At 41.9% G+C, this 21,130-nt stretch overlaps 1 protein-coding gene across 1 annotated transcript in view; it reads right to left on the bottom strand.

Annotated features, from left to right (window-relative positions):
* The window catches only part of LOC100643642 (zeta-sarcoglycan), a 186,209-nt gene extending 166,670 nt beyond the window's left edge, over positions 1 to 19,539 (bottom strand). The window contains exons 1-2 of the mRNA XM_048409987.1: positions 18,130 to 19,539; positions 16,769 to 16,953 (exon numbers count right to left, since the gene is read on the bottom strand). Of these exons, the coding sequence (XP_048265944.1) occupies positions 16,769 to 16,945 (177 nt within the window). The 5' untranslated portion in view covers positions 16,946 to 16,953; positions 18,130 to 19,539. The remainder of the gene's footprint in view (positions 1 to 16,768; positions 16,954 to 18,129) is intronic.
* Between the last annotated feature and the right edge of the window lie 1,591 nt (positions 19,540 to 21,130).

The following is a 21,130-nucleotide window of genomic DNA, read 5'->3' as shown; positions in this document are numbered from 1 at the left end:
TTACCTTTATTCTGCCATTCGATTATTAGCCATAACGTCAATATCATTCGTTCGTAAAGTGAAATCACTGCCAAAAGAGGGTCATCAGCGCCGTATCTTTCTCCAACTCGCTACTTGAACTCTTACTAAAATGAAAGAGGCGATTTTACTGCTTTTCACGGTTTTACGTGTTCGAATTATTACGTACTACTTTTGTAGTACCTCGTGCAGTCTTTCACAGTGACTATATACAATCTAGATTCTCGAGTCTGGATTCTTCAAAGCTAAGCGCTTTCGAACGAATTTCCAATTAAAACGGATGGTGCCACGTGTAAATGTTGGTGTCAAAAATATTCGCTCACTTGGTTTCGATGAAACCCGAAGAAACGTGGACTTACTCTTTCTAAATTTATTTGCCTGACGTGGTTACAAAACGAGCATTGCTTTTCATCTCCGGGGATATCTTTGGAACTTTGGAGCTTTCGCGAGAGGATTACCGCTATTGAGAAACCGTGAACAAAGAGCAAGCGGACGAGGAGAAGCAAAGCAAAGAAGGTCAGCTCGATGCGTTTAATATTCGATCGCGGGGATGCAATGCGATGCAAGAGCTTTGATAAAAAACAACGATCTTCTTGGTTGTTCCGAACAGTGTATACACACGGTACACTTCTCATCTCGGCATACAAGGATAGGATCACGTTTAAAAGACGCAAAAGGAACGAATTCTTTTCCTCCTTGCCATATTTCTTTGTTTTACGACGCGTCCAGCATATCCTCCCCGGTTTTATTCTCATCGATCACGCTCGGATCGGTGCTTCAAGCTTTTGGGGACGTCCAAAGATAAATCCAGATTTATTTACGATGTCTCCCAAAAGGTCAACACGGGCGCGAATGTTTTCTTCCTTTGCCTCGATGAAATTGTATAATACGTCTGACCTTATTCACGGATCCTTTCTCGGCGGCCTACTCCGTCGAGGACACATCTCGCGGGACGTAAGGTCGCGACTGCATCCGAATCCTAATCTGGCTTTCCTGACAGAAACCATCCGGAGGCGATATTTCGTCGCAACGGGATACCGATGTCGGTCTCTTCTCGAGGTTTATTTATGGGACAGCGTATAATATTCAGAACGCGTTATTGGAACGCACAGCTTCCGAATGTTTCGAAGAGAACCCTGCCTGCTTACCTCCGATGACATTTAACAACGCTGGAAACACTCGAACTGTTCACCTTTCTCTTCCATTTTTCCACGAAGGAAAAAAGAAAAATTACGATCTCGACTCTCGCATGGGTTATTGTCCTATTATTCGCGATATCTTTTTTCCAACGAGCCACTACCAAGCATCTCGTGATCTCGTCGACACCAGAGACGATAAGACCGGTGTGAATTCTTTCTGTCTCGCGTAACGTAAAACCGTAGCAGCGAACAAATGGCGGCTACGTCAAGTTACAGAGAAGATCGCAGCGCAACGAGGAACGATTTGTCTTTGACCTCAGATTGCAGGTTTTTGCGGCCGTTGTTAATAGCGGCCTGTACAACCCGCGATAAGGATCACCGCCATTTGTCTACTGGAGCTCGCAAATTTTTAACGACATACCTCGCCTCCTTTTCAAGTTGTTCCAACATTTGCGTTGCTCTAAGACATTCACAAGGATAGTAACGCGTCCACTAGTAACAACGTCTTTCGTTCTATTCGTCGGCAAGGAGATTTCAAACGATTTAATCATCTTTTGAAAAGTATTCCGGTACTCGCATTCTTCTCTATGAAAATATTCTTTCCGCCCCGGGGCACGTTATCTCGTACTGCGCTAGCTTATTTCAACGCGAATATTTTTCCGCTCGGACAAGCTGAAAAGGGAACGAGCCGCGAATTATTTCTACGCGCTTCTAGCTTCTCCTTCATGACGCTCTATTTTTGCCCGGTAATCCCGGACTGCAGCTATTTTTGATTTTACAATTTACAGCGAGTAGCTCGCAGTGGCTCGATATGAATTTCCTGGACCTGATGTTTCGGTCGAAGGTACAGAGTTGATGAAATAAGTGGCACCGGAGGTCAACTGCGACTATGATATTTAGAAAGTTGATAAAGTTTTCGAGGAGTCAACGAGAAGGCAACGAGAATGTAACGAATGTTTATCTTCATATCCGTCTTAGTTTAGTAAAATTCGATAAAAATATTTCCGTTACTTTTAAATTATCTCGCGATTAGATAAAGAATTGAGACGCGAAAATCGGAAGAAAAGTTCACGCTCCGAAGAATATTTCCTTAAACGTCGTAAATCAAGATACGTCGGTGAGAATGTTTCATCGACATGTATCGAAAGGCTACATCTCGTAAACTTTGCGATGTTCGGTTTCTCGGTGGAATGGTTTGCAGCCGTTTGACATATCCGTTTTCCTACAATAAAATCAGGGATGGGCAGCAAGATCGCGGTCGACGTATCATCGATGTAACCAGAAAAACTTCCCCTTCTGAAAAACTTGAGATTTCTTTCCCTTTCCCTTGGTTTCGTTACAGGGAAAACTCGACTAGTGACAGCGGAAGAAGAATTTCCATGGCCGCGAGGTATCGTGTGTAAGGCATCGTCGTTTTAATACAACTTTCGATTGGCACCCTCGGCCGGACCTTCAACGAATCCGATACCCCAGAGCCAAAGACGAGGGTAGTAAATCAGTCGAGTGCAGCTCGGGGGTTGGTCGTCCAGGACAACACGTACCTGCCATCTATATTCGTGCGCTCGCTTGCCAACCTTATTCTCTCCCTCTCGCCCTCTATACCGTCACTCAACCCTCCCTCCTTTTGCCAGCGTTCAACCCTCGCCTCGTGTCGTTTCGACGCCACAGCCACCACCGTGTAACCGGCACGAAGACTCCCTATAACCTCCTGGAAAGGCACGATACACCTTGTCAGGGCCACCGAGATTTATATCCAAGCGAAATCGAGTTTGATGCTGATCGTACCTAAAGTCCTGGATGTACGAACAAGATGGTGTCGATAGTTCTTTTGTTCTCGTCTCCAATTTGCGAATCTCTGTTCGCTTTTTGGCGGGAACATAGTACATTCATGTATGTAGCGAGTGAAGATTACAAATGGTTTTGATGGAAAAAGATTAGAATGATATACAAAGGGTGGAGAAGAATATCCGATAGAGGATGGAAAAGAGGATTTGCGTCAAACATAAACTTGTAACGAGTCACCGTCTATCCCAGCATCACGCAGTTAAGCATAGATATCGCTTTATTTGAAACTGTAACGATTCGCAACGTTTATCCCGTTTTTATGTGCTAGTTTTTCAGTATATTCAGGCCATAGGAACTACTAACATCCGTGAATGGGGGTTTTAAGCAACGTACGCTTTATGAGGAAACGAAATTGAAGCTGAGAGGCACCAGTTAGCGGACTCCACAAATATTATGAATAATTCCCTAGTGCTCTTATATAATTGCTAACCTTGGCGTGCATTTACGCGCACATCGCATCATGTTACGGAAACGATCATGTACATATACAAATGTGCATATGTAATACGTACATACTCAAACGATATTGATTCGTCGAGCCATGCGTTCGTCGCTCAAACGTAAATAAATGAATTTACCGACTTAGTTCGAAAGGAATGGACTGTGGAGTGAACGAATGCTGGAGAGCGGAAAGAGTGGCTGAAATCCTAAACTCACAAACGAGAAATAGGATGACCGAGGCACGCCGAAAAAAGAGGAAAGAGTAAGGAAAACGAGTTCGCTGTGTTTCAAGCGAGTCGTTTCGACTTCTCGCGTGCGATACGCTCATCATCCATGTCATCAGATAAGTCGAGTGGTTGTTTACACGTGACTCGATTAAGCGCCGGGGAAAGTCGCGTCTTAGGGAACCTGCCAATTTACCCCCGTGCGCGTTGCTTGGAATTATCAGATTTTCGTGGCACGCCGTTACCCATGGTGAATGACGCGGTCGCCATTCCCCCTTGTGATGCATAGTTAATTACAATCCCGTTAGAGACATGCAAGACTACTAAATTAAAGCAATTTCTGCTGCGGCCGTGTTAATGTCTCTAATGGTGCACACACTAGCGTCGTTCTAAACAACGATAGTCAATTAATATTGATAAGTTCAATTAGCGGGAGCAATGCCAGCTAGCGACTGAACGCGCTGCTGTCACGACACGTGTCGTCGATGATTCCATTGTTTCCCCGGGATAGACGGTTCACCGACTTCTTCGTTCTTCCGTTTGCCAAGTATCGTTGTCAGAACGGACGCGCTAATGGATTGATGGCGTTTGTAATTAAAGTCCACTAATTAATGAATTATTTAAACTTAATTATTTACAGTTCGACGATTTCCATAACAGTTTCTGTCGTGCGCAATCCTCCACCTGGGAGAATTTCATCCCATCGCGCGTGAAATTGCCGTCCCGCGTGCCACGTTTCAGAACTGTTGACACCAATTACCGGCGAAACATCTCCTTCTGACGGTTATACGGTTCAGTGATAGAAATTTAAAATAGGAGAGAGACCTGTTTGTCTGGAATTTTTGCGCCTCCCGATTATTTGTCACATAGACTTTGACGCCACATTCAGTTTGCCTATTAATTATCACGTTCGGTATCAATGGAGGACTATACATTGCAAAATTTATTATTCGTAAAATCATTACGACAAATTACAAGCGTATAGAATAACTACAGATAAAATTTGATAAAATACAGGAAAAATGAACAAGGCGAACACATCGGGTGGCCAGAAAGGAACAGAAAAAGGAAGGAGTGTACGAGAGAAAGAAGGCTAAACAGAACAGTGGAAACAGAGAGAGCAAGAACAATCCTAGGAGAAGCCTTTCGACGGTTGGTGGAATCAGAAATCGATTGTTCGGCAATAACAATTCGGTGCACTCAGCCACGGAGGAGAAGCCACGGAGAGGGGCGCACACTACTTTCGTGTCGGCGCAATATCTGTGAGTACATTTTTCCGGATATCGAGGCGGACCACACGCGACTGGATAGGACCGCACGTACATGCACGCTTGGCAATAACAAACACCGATTTTTCGAATGTGCAAGCAAGCCAGCCAGCCAGCCAGCCAGCCAGCCAACCAGCCAGGCAACCAGCTAGCTAGTCAAACCAGCCAGCCTGTGTGCTACGATCTCCCGAAACTAAAACGGGATCCGGTCTCGTGGCCATTATGGGCCAGCTACAGTACGCACCATGTTATATGCATCGTTCATCGTATCGTTTATGTACATCGTACTCGCGAAAATGGCACGCTTTACAATCAACCTTTTGTGACGCGATTCTCGCTACTTGAATGCTGTTTACGCTGACTGAATTCATCGATCACTGTACTCGTTTCACGAATATCTATAGCTTTGTATTCGCTAATCGATGGATTCGATTTGTTCACTTTACGTTCATAGGTATCGCCTTAATGAGTTTTACTCATTTCCAGTTAAAAAGCAAAGAATCACGAATGTTTGCCTTACTTCCAACTGTTTGCCATTACTTTACAATTTTTAGCAGGTTCTATACATTTCATTTTCATAGTACCTATCCAATTTTTCCAGCTGTATGAAGTAAGAAATGCTTGAATCTAATTCGTTAATATGTAAATCCTATAACAAATACAATGTTGCGCAAATATTTTTTCTTTTCGTAGCCATTGTAATTTATTATCGTGCTGGTAAATTTGCGAGAAGGATATGCAAATCAACTTAGCAAAAGAAGTTTTACAAAGCAACGGTTATATTTCACGCGAGTGTATGTACAGCATCGGAACATTACCCTGTATGAATGGCTAGGGATGTCGCCTTAATACGTTCTATTTATTTTCTTTTAAAAAATACAGGATTATGTAATTTACGACGCCTCCGTAAATCCGTAGCAATACATATAAAAATCAATTCCGAGAAAGATGCTTTAACAGGAAACGATCATATTTCACGCGAGTGTATGCCACACGTCGAAAAATTACACGGCGCATACGAGCCGCGAAACGACACATAACCGCGTTGTGCTTACTCAAGGAGTGCGTCTGGATGATACACAAGATTCCTTGCATCGTAAAAGACTCGTATCTTCCGATTTGGCTCAGACTGGGCCAAGGGAATGGCAGGTTTTACAATCACGCGAAGTACTCTTTAAGGGTCCGTGTCGGGTAACTGCCATCGAAAGAGACAGAATTCACCTTCGTTGACAATCTTGATGGAAGTTAATGTACGAAGCTCTACGAGTGATTATGTTAAAAAACGTGACGCTGAATGTACGATTGGTAGCAGAGAGCTATTTTTTTCCGATGGTAAACGCTAGCGATCCGTTGCTCGTCCGGGAGGTATGTTGTATTTCGGCGTAGTTGTTTCCGTCAATCATACACAGTCAATGGAAACAAAGCAAAATTGCGAAAACCACGGAACAGAAAGCTGCTGTGTCCACATTTTCGTAAAAAAAAAAAAAAAAAAAAAAAAAACAAGAAAGAAGAAAATATTTTCCCTTGAGAGCATAAAATTTCGAAGAGGTCGTAACGTAAATGGAAGTGGAAGGTGGCTGACCAAAGAGACCAAACACGGGTGAACGAAACTACACTGCACTTTGATGTTTACCCCAAAACACCAGAGACAAGAGTTAACCTCGAATGGAAAAAATCCGTGTCGACATTTTCATATTTATTGCTGGATCATAAATTATCTTAATTAACGATTTGGAAATTTGAAAAATAATTCTATTACTCGACTTTTAGTGTACACTGTAATATTTTATATTTACCTCGCTTTATCGTCGAACGCGCGAACCAAAGCCACTGAAAACGTATCTCATAGTCGAATTTTTCCGTGGTTGAAGACATTTTTACCTCCACGAGCGAATAATTCATAACGCTCGTCGAGATCGCAGCGCTTGCAGAGGAAAACGACGAAAAAAAAGCGAGAAAATGTCTTGGAGTTAAGGGGAACAAGGAAGAAGTAACAGCGCGGAAGAAAGGGCAACAGAAGAGAACAAGGAAACAAAGCGGCGGGATAGGGAACAGGGTGAAACTGCTTGAGTGTCGAGAACGAGAATAACTAAGGGTGATGGTGGAGGTTGGGTGACAGGCTGCACAACGTTGGGTCGAGAGACGCGTAAACTTAATTGACAAGCACAGGTGGCGCTTAAACCTGACTACCCTTCGCTGCTACTTAACTACTCGCTGTCGACCCCTTCCTTTCTCATTCTCCGGCCGATATCGAACCTAACGTTTTCTGTTGGCAGGATCCGCGGTAGAATTGAAGCCAACCAACCACCGAACGAACCGACCAACGAATCGAACGAGCGAAGTTTCAGTTTCGCTTGACGAGCATGAAGAAATGAACGAGCGAACGATCCATGCGAACGAAGAAACGATCGAGTTTGAGGGGAACGGATGCGGCCGCGTTAAATTGGAATCGCGAACCAAGTGGAACGAGAGAGAATCGTACACGACCTATGGTTTCGCGATACCTTTCCCATTGCTGTTATCTCCGGTTACTCACGTCCCTGTATATAACCATCCACTATCATGACTTGGACTGATTCACGAAGGAATTGGCCTCGGTTTGTCCACAGAACAAGGTCCATCCATGCTTAACGAATAGAATTAATCACAGGTTGAGCAGAGGGTTGAATTTCTTTTCAACCCCGTTTCGAATTGCCCAATGATTTATGCGACAGCATCGAGCACGCCTGGTACGATACTCGCCGGATAAGGTTTCCGCGAGGGAATTCTTCGTACGGCTGAGCACGAAGCGTCGAGGCACACGGCCACGCAGGACTTTGCATGTGCATCTTTAATCACTTCGGTTCACGGCAGGTGAAAGGAACCTGGTGGCTTGCATTGCAGTCGGTTGCCGAGGCGTGTAAAAAATTAACGACCTGTCTTCCGGGGTCAAGCACGGCGTCGATCGACACCCTCGCTCTCGAGGTGGCTGAAGCGGATACGACGGAACAGGCGCACTCCGGCAAACAGCCGTTCGTCGTTGTGCATTCTTGTTGCAGCTTGTTTAAATCCTTCGTTCAAACACGGCGATGGTTCTTTCACGTTGTTTCGAAGAGAGAGAAAAGTAAGGAATCTCTTCGACGTTCACGCTCGCATATCGTGTTTCTAATTGCAAATAAAGTACCAGTGAAAAGGACACAAGTTCTCGCAACACTGGTCAACAACAATAAAATTGCCTAAAGTATCAATCCTATTAAAAGTTACAAGATCGGTACGTGAAATCGCTGTTCAAATTTAGCCTCGTCGATTTTCATCGTTATTTTAATCGCCAATGAAACGTTACCATTGCTTAGGCATCATGTATCGAAACACTGTCGACTTACATTTTCCGGGCGTGTTTTACGAATATCGGAAACGCGAAGGCCGCGGATAACGCGAGGATGGAAAGCAGAACCTGTTCGATGAAAGCCAATGTCGAGGTGTCGACGATCATTTCGATTGTCAGGCGTGACGTTAATCGAATTCGTGGTTCGCGCTAAATGAAATTAACGACTCGCTCACTGCTACCTAACCACGAACCGATAGACATTTTCCTGTCGTTCTTTCTTCGTCCGTTTCGTAGGTTTTGCGGCCAGTGTCATTTCCTGGCACTACGTTTGCTTATGTTCCCGTCGGACAACGATACGTACGATATTTCCTGTGAATCGTGGGCGACGGGTTTGCGCGAACCGTTGAAAATTCCGTGCAGCTCCCCACGTCCACTGAATTTTCAGAATCTCGCGAATAAACGTTAACGTTGCCTAAATAACTTCGTGCATGGATGGACTTATGATAGGAAAAGCATGCCAGATTTTCCAGCTATTTCGACGAAAGGGAAGACAATTCGTCTGCAAAGGATTAACATCGAATTCGGGAATAAATGAAACATACTAAATGGAATATGTACACCAGAAATATTTGCGATATTTCCCCAACTTGAATTTCTACAAAAATATATAAAGCGTTTAACGTAACCTATCTGAAACTTTTTCCTTTCATTATGTTCGATGGAACATGCAGTATACAGAGATAAGAAGATGGCTAATAGGACGACATAGATAAAAGAAGTATTTTATGAGCTCTGTGTCTTGTTCCACTTTTAATACTTTTAAAATCTCAAGTGTTTAATTTTTAATAACATACTTTAACGTAGTATTAGGTTATCCCAAAAGTTTCTTTCGTTTTATAAGGAAATAATAGATATACAACATTTTTTCTTTTATATTATATTCTCGAATTACGTACAATCCATTTTGTTGTCCATTTTTGTTTATTCTAATAGAACAGAATGGATCGTACTATAAAACGAAAGAAACTTTTGGGACAACATAACATATAGAAGGTTAGACCACATCGTCACAATGCTTGTACTGCGTTAATGATTCCAACTCTGAATATACATGTCTATGTTAATGTTTAAATGTTTCTATTCTATTTGGTTTAGATGTATCTTGCTTACCTCTTTCGTTACGCGACCTTATATAACCAATTCGAGATATAATAATTTCACCCACAAAATATATAATATAAAAATATTTCACCCAAAAATAAAACCGCGGGTGACACGAGGATAAGTGTTTGTCACGCAAAAAGTTAGTGGAATCGTAAATTGGGAAACATCGGTGATTGAAGATGGTGTATTTTACGCAGATCAGCCAATGAACTCTCGACTAGAGCGAACAGCGCGAAATCCCTCATTTCCTGCCACAAGAAATTCAAAGTCGATCTGAAGCTCGGTCTATCGCAAACTCCACGGTGCCGTGGTTAAAACTGGCGAGTTTCGTGCGTGCACGCGAGCAGAAAAGGTAAGTCGTAAGTCGTAATGGGCTGTCGCGTTAACGACAAGTTCGTGCGCATAGCTGAGCGATGAATTCACTTTACGACGCCTATTTTCCGGGCTTCGCTTGAGCTAGATACTTTATTATTGTCGTTGCATCGGGAGACGTGCGCTGGTTACGTCGAGTTCTTTTTTCACGACGAAGAGGAATCGACCGATGGTCCCAAAGTGAAGAACCCCGTAGAGACATAGTACAGTGTTCGTACCTTGACGTTTGATCGAATAAAATATTGGCAGAGAATGGAAGATCGCGAATGTCCCTGATACAACCGTAAATTAAGCCATTAAAAGGTCTGATTGCACAGGCGTTACCAGACTTTTATAGATTTATTAACACGTTCACTGTGAGAGATAGAACGGTTCGTTGAAAAAGAAGAAGATAATATTCGAAAACTAGATTATTCCGTTCCTTCGTGCATAATTTCGTTCGTATCCTGCACACGTTCCTTTCCCACGAACCGACCGGAGAGAACGTTCCTTAGGCAAAATCATTTTTAATTTCATCCCCTTGTAACGCTGGTCGAGTCGTTAGCGAAGTAGTAAAAAGAAAATGTTACGCTCGTTAAAAAATACTTCTTCCGAGTGTACAAAGCGCGCATATGGCTCGGCCTGGTTGGTCGGTACGTGCTTTACAACCATTAATAAATCACTTTGAAGCATTTGTCGCGGCTAACAGTCGTCCAATGAATGCAGAAAAATTGGTTGGTTCCTAATCAAATAGATTGCCAACAGAGGGTAACATTTTTTTCTCTGGATTAAACGGGCGATTTATTCATCTATAATCGCTAAATTAAGAGAAATTGACTTTAAAAATTGACTATTGAAGTTCATTTCGGCCTGAATAAATACAAACTAAATAAATATAAACGCTAAATTTAGGTTATTCATATTTTTATTAGCCAGCAACGAATTGGATTCGCCATTTGACATTTCAGAAATAACTCATTGCTAAGTAATTCCATTTAAAGACGTATATTTATCATTTGTCCAACTATGTAAATCAATTCTTAAATTGCACGATGAACGTATTTCGTGTCGTATATTTATATCGCGTTACATCATCAGAGGAAATGAATGAAAGGAACGAATTGAAAGATTTAAAAAATCTATACCATGAAGGTATTTTCGTCCGATTTCCTCCGTTCGAAATCTGAACTCATTTCTGTCAAACGACGAACCAAAATTTTTTACTTACGTCTAGAACATCGTACTACGTTCCTATAGGATGTACCACCCATCAAGCAGCCTAGAAGGTTCGTGAGCTAAGAAACCATATAGCGAGCAATTTCCGAGAAAGAGATAGCCAACTAGAATCAAAATGATCCTCGAGAGAGAGAAAGAGAGAGAGGGAAAGTTATTAAGAAGATTATGGACGGGTCGTTGCTCGAACTTCAAAGGACCAATTCCTATTTTCAATTTGCTCCGGAGCCGAGGTCGGGCGGTGGGGGTCAAAGCCAACTCATTCTACTGGTTAGATCCTTGCCGTCCGAGCGCAGGGTGCCTTCGCGTATTCTCAGCCGCCGAAGAATTCCATTTCGAGGCTGCTTCTGCCCCGGCCCTTCGAGAACTCGCGACTTTACTAGAAAAATCTATCGTTCTGCACGACCAGCCGAGTCTTAAGAGCACCAAGGTAAAATATACCTCGATCCCGTCATAGTCAAACGGATTCCATCTTACCACGCACCAACGTTACATCGAAGAGAGAACGGGAAATCTGTTATTTTCTAGACCGAAATATCGTCCCGTGCCGATTCTAATGGTTCGAAGAACACGTTAATTCTGCGTAGACGTCTTCGCGTAAACGCTAAGGTACCTCTCCGCGATGCCACTAAAATTATTACTAACGTCTCGCGTAACGCCTCAGTCTCGCCATCGTGAATATCTTATGGGGGCATTATTAGAGGCGGTGAAAGAATCGATAAAAGCGTATATGAGCGTCTCTGTACAATATCGCACCGAGAAAAAGAGAAATACACCGATAATAATAAAATTATGATTAATAATGATGCTGTAAGTTTATCGCTACATTTTGTTACCGAATATATTCCACCATCTATACCAATACCTTTTTCACTAACGTGATTATCTAGGCATCATCGTGTAGATGTGCAAACGAGCTCGTTACTGAATATTTTACTTTCACTTTGACAAGCTGCAATATTCAAACGAATTTGTATACTTGATAAGTTCCGTCGTGAAAAGAATATCACAGCTCATATTTCGATAACTAGTCGCCTCGCGGTAATATCCGTCACGATACGATGTTACGATTGGTCGACAACTATTAAATGGTTAATTGTGCGTCTCTAAAAGGTTCGATAACACCATGACGCCCATGTGAAATGTCGATTTCCTCCGGATAGGGGCGACGAATCGAGGAAGAAGGGGACAGAAACGCGACGCGACTGGCAATCATCAATCTCGTAGAGTTGTATTCGAGTGGCACTAATTCAGTACCCTTGTCCCCCAATCTCCTTGTCAAGCCTCGAACTTCGTGTACCTCCGCCACTTAAGCAGCATTGTACGAAAGACAGGACAGGCTTTCGTTCGACCAGGATCCAAATAAATAGGCTTCCATATATCAACGCCCCAGAAATCGCAGCAGTTCGATCAACCTGAGCACACCTTACATTGTCTCTGTAAGTCGAGCGCGTCCAACTTCTCCGACCTGGCTATATACTCCCCATTGTCCGGATGCGGAAATAAAATCCTTGATAGACTGCCACCGGTACGAATTCACCGCGTCCCCTCGTCGCTCTTTAATTCGTTCCTCGTTCGACGAGTTTGCATTTTAAGTAACTCCGTTTTGTGATCGATCAGGCGGACTCTCGAAAAAATACTGTTTTTTAATACTTTCAAGCAAAGAAAGAGATATTTTATATGAGAAATATTTTTGAAATATTTTTGGAATATTTGTGGAAAAAATCCAGATCACATGCATACGTACACGTATAATGGATCATATACATGTAACAGATTGAATCGGAATTTTGAAGTAATATTCCATGTAACCAAAGCGTACCCATAGCAGATAAAAAAATCGAGATTCCTATATCAACTCAACGCTTCAAAGGACAAGAAGAAGTATGGAAAAAACAAGCACGATATAAGCAACGCGGAATGAATTAATGTTATGCCAACGGCGCGGCGAGGCGCAAAAATTACCAAAACAGAGAGCAGCTACAATATAATAGAAGCACGATATCTCTCGGTGGGTTCGTGCAAAAACAGAATTATTATTTTTGCATTATCGATTGCTCTGTTATATTTCGACTATCCGGCGCACGTTCGGAGGTAGAAGAGTGGAACCGATAATTTTAACGAAGGAGCAGTGCGGCGAAAGGAAGTTTAAGAAGAAGTCCCATTCATCGAACGGTCGTGCCGAAAACTGACAAAACAGTTGATACGACAGATACAGCGAGCCGTGGAATATGAATGGACGTTAGCGGATATACGAGGCGGCCACGAATGGCGGCGATGGAACTCTAGAGGCGAAGTCTCGAACCTAGGGGTCGAGAGGAAAAAAGAAATATGAGAGGATTGTAAAAGGGAGAAAAAATTTCTACGAGTGTGGAAGGAAGATCGAGAAGAGGGGGTTGGATTCGCGAATAGGAGAGAGAGAGGTGTAGAACGTTCGTGGAAAAATGTCATCGAGCGATCCTGATTTACAGCTGTAGGGAAATCGGTGCGGCGAACTTCGTGTCCGCGGCGGAAACTCAGAAATTTTTGCTCGTGGGAATCGGAACTTTCATTGACGTTCGTGGTAGATTCCTCGCCCATGTGAAATAAAATAAAAAAAAAAGGATCGCGAAAGAAAGAGAGAAGAAAAACGGAGATCGAGAACGGACGAAGGGAAATAACGCGAGTAAATGAGAAGCACCGACCGTTCGTTGATGATTTTCACGAAAACGAAACTTCGAATCTTACTTCATGATCGAAATTATTCTTGCTGGTAGGCTGCAATTGCCTCGTGCGTGGCATGGAACAATGTCACTTGGAACTGTGTCTTTTATCAAAAACTTTGTCAGTGCACATCCGCGAGTAGATAGAAAGGCGGACGCCCATAATGATCGATTAGCGAAACAAACGTACAGATCTCACTTTAGAAAGCTTTACTATGGTAATATATCGGGCCAACAACATTTATCTTTGATTATCGTGGTCGTGTTTGTATAGCTGTGTAAATAATACCACGACCCTCCTTTTACCATACAGGCTGATCTGCGTCCGTGTCGAACGACTCTTATTCATATATTCCCTCACACAGTCTCTGTTCTCTTGTATTGTTTGCTCCAATTATTTCAAAATATCGCGTATTTATTTTGGCAAGCGGCGAAAAGCAAATTATCCTTTGACAACATGCTAGAAGAATGGATCTAACCGACGGTAAAGGAACACCATTATCGCGAACACGTGAAATGTTTCGTGTGTTGGCGCGTGCGCTTGCGAGCGAGTGCTGCTTCTAAATATGTTTCCAATTTTATTCCATTTCGACGCGTTACGCGAAATAAGAGCAAGCCACGCGCGTATTGAATAATACCCGAAATTCGTTTCACGTTTTACACGAATTATAACTGATTCCTGGTATAAAAAAAAAGATATATGTATATATCTAATCAATAATACCAACGCTAAACCAATCTCTGCCACTAAAAGTTCGCTCCAACTAATCGCAGGATATTAAAGGGACAAGAGATAGTAACGAGATTCTGAACCAGGTAATTTTGCTTTTGGAATTCGCCGAGCCAATCTATAACGATCTTCGTCCTGTATGGCGAATAACTATGTAAATTTCTCCATAAGTTAAGCAGACTTCTGATGACCTAGTATACCTTTACCAGGGTTGCACGCAAACGGGCCCACAAAGCGACGCATGAAAAAGATTTAGTTCTATTCTATACGATGACATTTATTGGAAACTTATAACAACGGAGTTTTCCTTTTGAATATATGTTCGATCGAATATATAAATTTCTGACTATCGCTTTTTACGATGAACACATAACTCGACAAAAGATCCAAGTAAAAGAGAAGTTTTGATTTCAGGGGAGCGCTTTAAAGCAATCTGATTTGCCCGAAGCGAAATACAATTGAAATGATAGTCTCTAGAGTCCAAACATTCGTAGCTATTAAATCAACGATCGTAACATTCAGTCGTATTAGATTTCTAGAAGATTCTTGATTGGCTTCGAATTTTTGTACACAACATATTCTAGAAGTTGAGTCGCTGACCGCTAGTGGTAAAGTTCATCGCCGTTGTTTTCGATAAAGAAAGAAGATGTTCCAGAGACGAAATGTTTGTTTTGTTAGCGGCAATAATAACATGTTAGAAAATATTGTCTTAAGTGAAAGAGTGTACTCAGGTATTTTTGTTACCGCGATGTTATAACATGATTTACGATGCACCGTGTTCTTCTCATTATTTTGAGAGGCGACTCTTGTAAAATCAGAGTAGGTTTCCTTTATTTAACTTTTAGTTTAAAAAATTTTGCTAATACTTTTGCTTCTTTTACTTTAACAAATATTTGAAGAATTTATGCTAATAAAATATCGTTATTATACTATTCTTTAAACATTATGTGATAAAAACTTGCACATGTTTCTTCGTGTAAAAGAAGATATTTTAGGTTTCCACGTTGTACGGTCTCGTATATCCCACATATAATTAACATATGCTTTCTCCATCAAATAGGTACGCAGATCTTTAGAATGGCTAGCGTTTCACGAGAGCAAACAGAAAGTGCCATGACAACCAGCCCGTATCGTTGTTAGGCTATGTGACTGATAAGAACGGGTAGATTAATTACGTCATAATCGAATCTCCCATTCAATTTTGTGCTGTAATACACTCACAAATTACTAATACTCGAAACATAACTAAGATACATCTGAAAACTATTTCTTCTGAAACACGATAGCTGATTATAAGACTCTCTCTATATTTTGATCTTCCTAGATCGTCGAATGATTTCGTGCCGCGATGTTTTTATCATTCTTTATGAAGCGATAAGCGACTAAACAATTAATTTTATAGTTCGATAATGAATATTTTTGACATCTAAGTATTATATGCAGCAGTTCATAAAGGAAATAAAGCAGTAGTTGCTAAAAACAAAATTTGTTCCACTTATGAGCGATATCCTATCGCCCAGTAATTTCACAAGATTTTTAAAGCTCTTTGATGCTTATTAACATTTAAAAAATATGAGAACGTGACCAAAATATCACAGTAAGGAATGACACAAATTTATTGGACTATTTAATGGTTCAATTCTAATTCGATGCATTACAGACACTTCCTGTTATCGTCAAACGGTAGGACAAGTTGTATGGAATTTCAACTGTAAGCAGCGCGAATTGATTGTTTAGAGAACCTACTAGATCGATTCATCGTCTCTCGACGTGTATGATCTCGAGTGTCACCACGACCGTGCATCAATTACAACAGAGTCCGCCATCCATCTCGATGTGTCGCCTATTACATGTACACGCCGCATATTTCCGCGTGGCGCATTCAAGTGCTTATGCCGAGCGAAGCGTGTCGTTAGATCAATCGTTCTAATTTCAATCGCAACGACGAGCTACATGCCACCATCGGCTGTAAATCCGTGGGTCGTAAAGGTTTCCGAACCGATCGAAATTGTCGCCCTTCTTTACCCACTCCATGACTCGTTTAAACATTTTACGGAATCCAAATTTATAGTCAGCCATCCTCAGTCCTGTTATTCTTTCTGATGAATATCGAACGAACCAACGACCGTTGTTCAAACGACCCCAAACGTAGACGCTAATTTACCTAATGTTTCTCGTTAAAACGACCCTGCATACACGCCTGCCATATACATACACACGGACGATACATCTAACGATTACCTGCGATGAAATTTGCGCGAAAGAAGAAAAAAAAGTGACCTTATCGCGAGATCTCGAGAGTCGTGACGTAATGAATGCGCGATCGTAAAATAATGCAGTACATACCGTATGCGGTGACCAATGGTGCGGCCAAGTCTTGGTCTCGTGACTACTCCCAACGGTCGGTTGACTAGCTAAAAAGACGACACGTCTATCGGTACTTCCGGTCCCGGTACTACTGGTAGTCAAAAGCGCTGCTCTAGCCCTCGAGCCACCGATACTCAACGTAGGCGACGTGTCCATGTTTGCCCCTGGAAAATGATTCCATGAAAATTATACAATTCCACCACTACCATTCGAATTAAATAAAAAGAAAAAATGTACCCACGTCTATTGTACATAAAAATTATATTTTTGAATGTGAATTACATCGAGAAATATTTGATCGTGAAAGAAGGGTGGAATTTAAAGAAATTCAGCTGGGATTTAATGAAGCCTATTACATGAAACTATGAATGCTTCCAAAAGTATTCCAAACGAATAGGTAGGTAGTTATTTTTTAACTGTGGGTCAGTCTTTGTGAAATACTTTTATTCATTCGGTTTCCGGCTCTTGCGCAACCTCGAGCGATATTAGATAATTTTTAGTGCAACTTCTTCGAAGGACAAAGTAGATAAAAAAACAAAAGGAAGAAGATGCTCGTGCCTCGTTATTTCAGCATGGTACGATGGTATTCGAACGCGAAGCCTGAATGAAATTTCGAGGGCTACACGTTTCGATAATTCCCCGTAATCGCGGTATCTGTAATATAATTAATTGCATCACGAGCGTGCCGGAATATATTGGTTTTACTAGCGAAGTTGTTATCGCGCGCTCGTGAAATTATGGTTAACGACGACGTTACAATGGTTCGACGAAGAGCGCGATATACTCTTTCTGTTCTCGTCTCTTCTATATCCGCGTCCGTCGGTTAGACGACTTGAAGAAAACATTCTCTCCGAAGGACATTTTCCAGCAAATGGACACAGTCACTGGCGGGGCTAAAAGTTACCGTAAAAGGATTAACATTCAGGATGTACGACGAAGCATCGATTCGAAAACACGGTCGTCGCCGTAAAGAAATCTGACGAACGTAATCGAGCTCGTTAACTCGAGGATGAAAGCTCATTGAGGCCACAGAAACGCGAGCTGGAGAACGAGAACGCGCCAAGGACTAGAGCGGCAGCTGAAGGAGGAAAGAACCTCAGCCGACGAGGATTTACGGGTCGTCGACGAGCATTAAGGAGAATGATGCGAGACCACGGCTCGGCCAGACACGCGACGCTAGAAGAAGCAAAAAGAAACGCGACGAACGAAGGAGGGTAGGAGGAGCAGTAGTAGGAGAACAGAATGACGAAAATGGAAACAAAAGCACGACACGAAGAGATAAAAAATAAAATCGAGACGAGAATCTAGGCCGAATAGAAAGTACTATGGCTGACACATACCCCTTAATTAAATCTGGTTGAACCCTCTCAACGTCGACGAGTAGAATCGCTACAACAGCGTCACGGTCGATCTGTAATTTACGTAGGACACCGACTGAATACTCGGATGGCGATAACCTATCTTGGTTGGAAAGTCGACGTTCCGTATTCAGATACGTCCACCGCAATCTCTTATCCTTGGCTCACCACACTTCAACCGGGTAATCCTTGAAGTCGCGTGCACCTAATCATTATAGCCAGGGGGAGAGAGGGTGGCGCTAGGTGTTCCTTAAATCGTTCCAGCACGACGTTGGCTCCTCCTTCGCGCAATTACGAGTCATTACGAGCGGGATTCCATCGTGTAGCACATACACAGGATGCTTTTCTTGCAGTTACCGCACGCCGCTGTCCAGCTATTTGCAGACCATCAACCAACTTGTGGCTCGATTGCCCGAATCGGACGGTTTCTGATCGCGCGATGTATGAGCGATGATAAAGATAATAACGGCCGTCGCACGACGATCGGCGATGTTATTGATCTCTGAAATAACTCGGCACGCGTAATCGATTTCGGAATCTCGTTAGAGATTTTCAATCTCTTCGTTGCATTCGGACAGCTCCTTTTCGATCGTCGATCAGCCGTATACTTTTTAGACTAACCGAAACCTGTTACTTTCTACGCTACCACGAATCGAACGATTAGAATATTTTCCTATATGAAAAGTTCAAGTTCACCGGTAGAATCACGAGTACCACTGCTCTTCTAATCCCTTCGTTAATGAGGAAATTACTTTACCGCGCCTCAGTTTAATCTGTCAGAAAATTTATTCTACTGTTCCTGTTCCGCGAGCCAACTACCGATTTTAATTATACTAACGCGTTACCATCGATTCCCACAGAGAATTTATTTTTCCCTTTCGCTTCCTGTTCTCTCCAGCCAGAGTACCCAGCACGCCTCTCACTTTCCTCTTTTTTATCTCTTTCTGTCTGTCTGTCTGTCTCTCTCTCTCTCTCTCTCTCCCTCTGCCTCTCTTTTTATTTTTACCGACTCACGACAGACGGGTTGTTTGATATTTTATTCGTTTCGTTGTCAGACCGTCGCCGAAACGCTGCATCCTAGTTAATTTCTCGGCCTCAAAAGTCATTCATCATCGACCGTCCAAATCAAGAGTTCTCTTTAGGATAACTTTTGTGGCAGGAAGTAGGGACGGGTCTTTCGTTTCGTTCCTGGCTCATGATTCACCGGTAAATCGAACCACACATCTCTTCCATGTAATACGTTCTTCCAATTATCTGTTATCTTCTACCTGACAAAACTTTAGAATCGAAACGATCGACCCCGTACGTGGAAGCCCGTCACGGCCGGAAGTTGACAAGCGCCGCATACGAAATCGCGCACGACACTGAACCGCCAGGACGTCTAGCGCCCGAGGTGAGCCTCTCGCGGATTCGCGGGCTCACGTGTGAAATTCTTGCGCATGCACCGATGCCTTCTCCCTTCCAATTTCCCCTCTTTCCTTTCCTTTCCTTTCCTTTCCTTTCCTCTCTAACAGTTACTCCTGCTCTCTTCAACCATCGCCTCTCTCTTCTATACACAACTAAATACTCTCTGTCCTGTTCCATCACCACCTTCGTCGCTTATCTCCCGGACTGTCGGCTATTCTTTTCTCTCCAACCATTGTCCTTCCTACCTTCCTCTTTTCTGCCTTGGCTGGATAAGCTCATCCTGATGGCATCATGCGAGCGACAAGTATCTAGTGTTAGTCCAGTTTGGCGCGGAACTTTGGCGAGTATTTCGCCAAGTAAATTCAAGTAGATCGACGAAGAAAGGGACTCGATAAACATTGTGAGTAAATGTCGCGGAAAATTTCTTCAAAAATGATTTCTGCATTTTCCAGAGTGAATCAATTTTTGGGACGAAAAATTTTCTTTGATTTGCATACAGCGTAAAGCAGATACCTAGCATTGATCTGCATAATAATTAATTAAGTTCAATTTTGGATTATTTAGTAATACTTTTAGGTGGCTACAATGATTTGATAACATAAAAATAAAATATATAGAATCTGATAAGAACACTTCAATACCTTTCAGAGCCGCTACATGTGTATGATTTATAAAATTTGGTCGTGATATAAACTGATTGAATTTGTTGGAATGAAGGAACATTGTTTAGATTTTTTATTTAATTTGCAATCGATTTCCACAAGAATCATCATGTTACGAAAATTTATTGGCAAATCTATGAATATCGTTTAGTGGAAAATATAACGAATAATACTATCGCTGAATAATGCTTCTTATTATTTCTATAGTGCGCATTAAACGACTTGATCTATTTGCTGCTATTGAATAAAAACAGGTCGCTAAAGAGAATCTCCATTATTCATCGAAGAACTATCATTTATGTCTCTAATTATTTCCAATAACGTAAACGTTTAAAACCATTTATATAAACTACGTCAAAAGAAAAATACAAGTTTCGAACAATGTCGAACGATTCCAAAGGATGACCTAATGCCTGAGTAATATAGTAAATTTTTATACCATTCCCTCCCACTATTCAAATCTAAATTTATTGTGCTACGATATAACTCAATTAATATTTTTAAGTGAGTGGACTGTATCTGGTTTGAGCTCTCTACAAATTTCTAACTATCGAAACACTTTAAACTTTAACTGACTACGTCAACTATGTCCAATAACTACTGTAAATATTAATTAACCTTCCAGAATCGCAGTAATGCATCAAATACGTACTATTTTTAAGCAGGCATATTGTAAAAGTTGTTGACAGAGACTAGCTGCTATATGATACATTATAAACTCTCTCTTCAAACTTATAATCAGACTACATTTGAAACTTAAAAGGACTCGTTTAAAATAAAATCGTAGTTGAGAAGGACTTGGATTTATCCAGTTCCAGGATAACATTGTGCACCATTAAATCTCCTTTATTTATTACGTAACTGAAAGAGAGATCCTTATTATCCTAATAAAACAAAAAACAAAAGAGCGGCGA

Source organism: Bombus terrestris, chromosome 2 (genome assembly GCF_910591885.1).
Source record: "Bombus terrestris chromosome 2, iyBomTerr1.2, whole genome shotgun sequence".
Lineage (NCBI taxonomy): Eukaryota > Metazoa > Arthropoda > Insecta > Hymenoptera > Apidae > Bombus > Bombus terrestris.
Note: the sequence above shows the minus strand (reverse complement) of the source record. Positions and strands in the feature narration are given on the sequence as shown.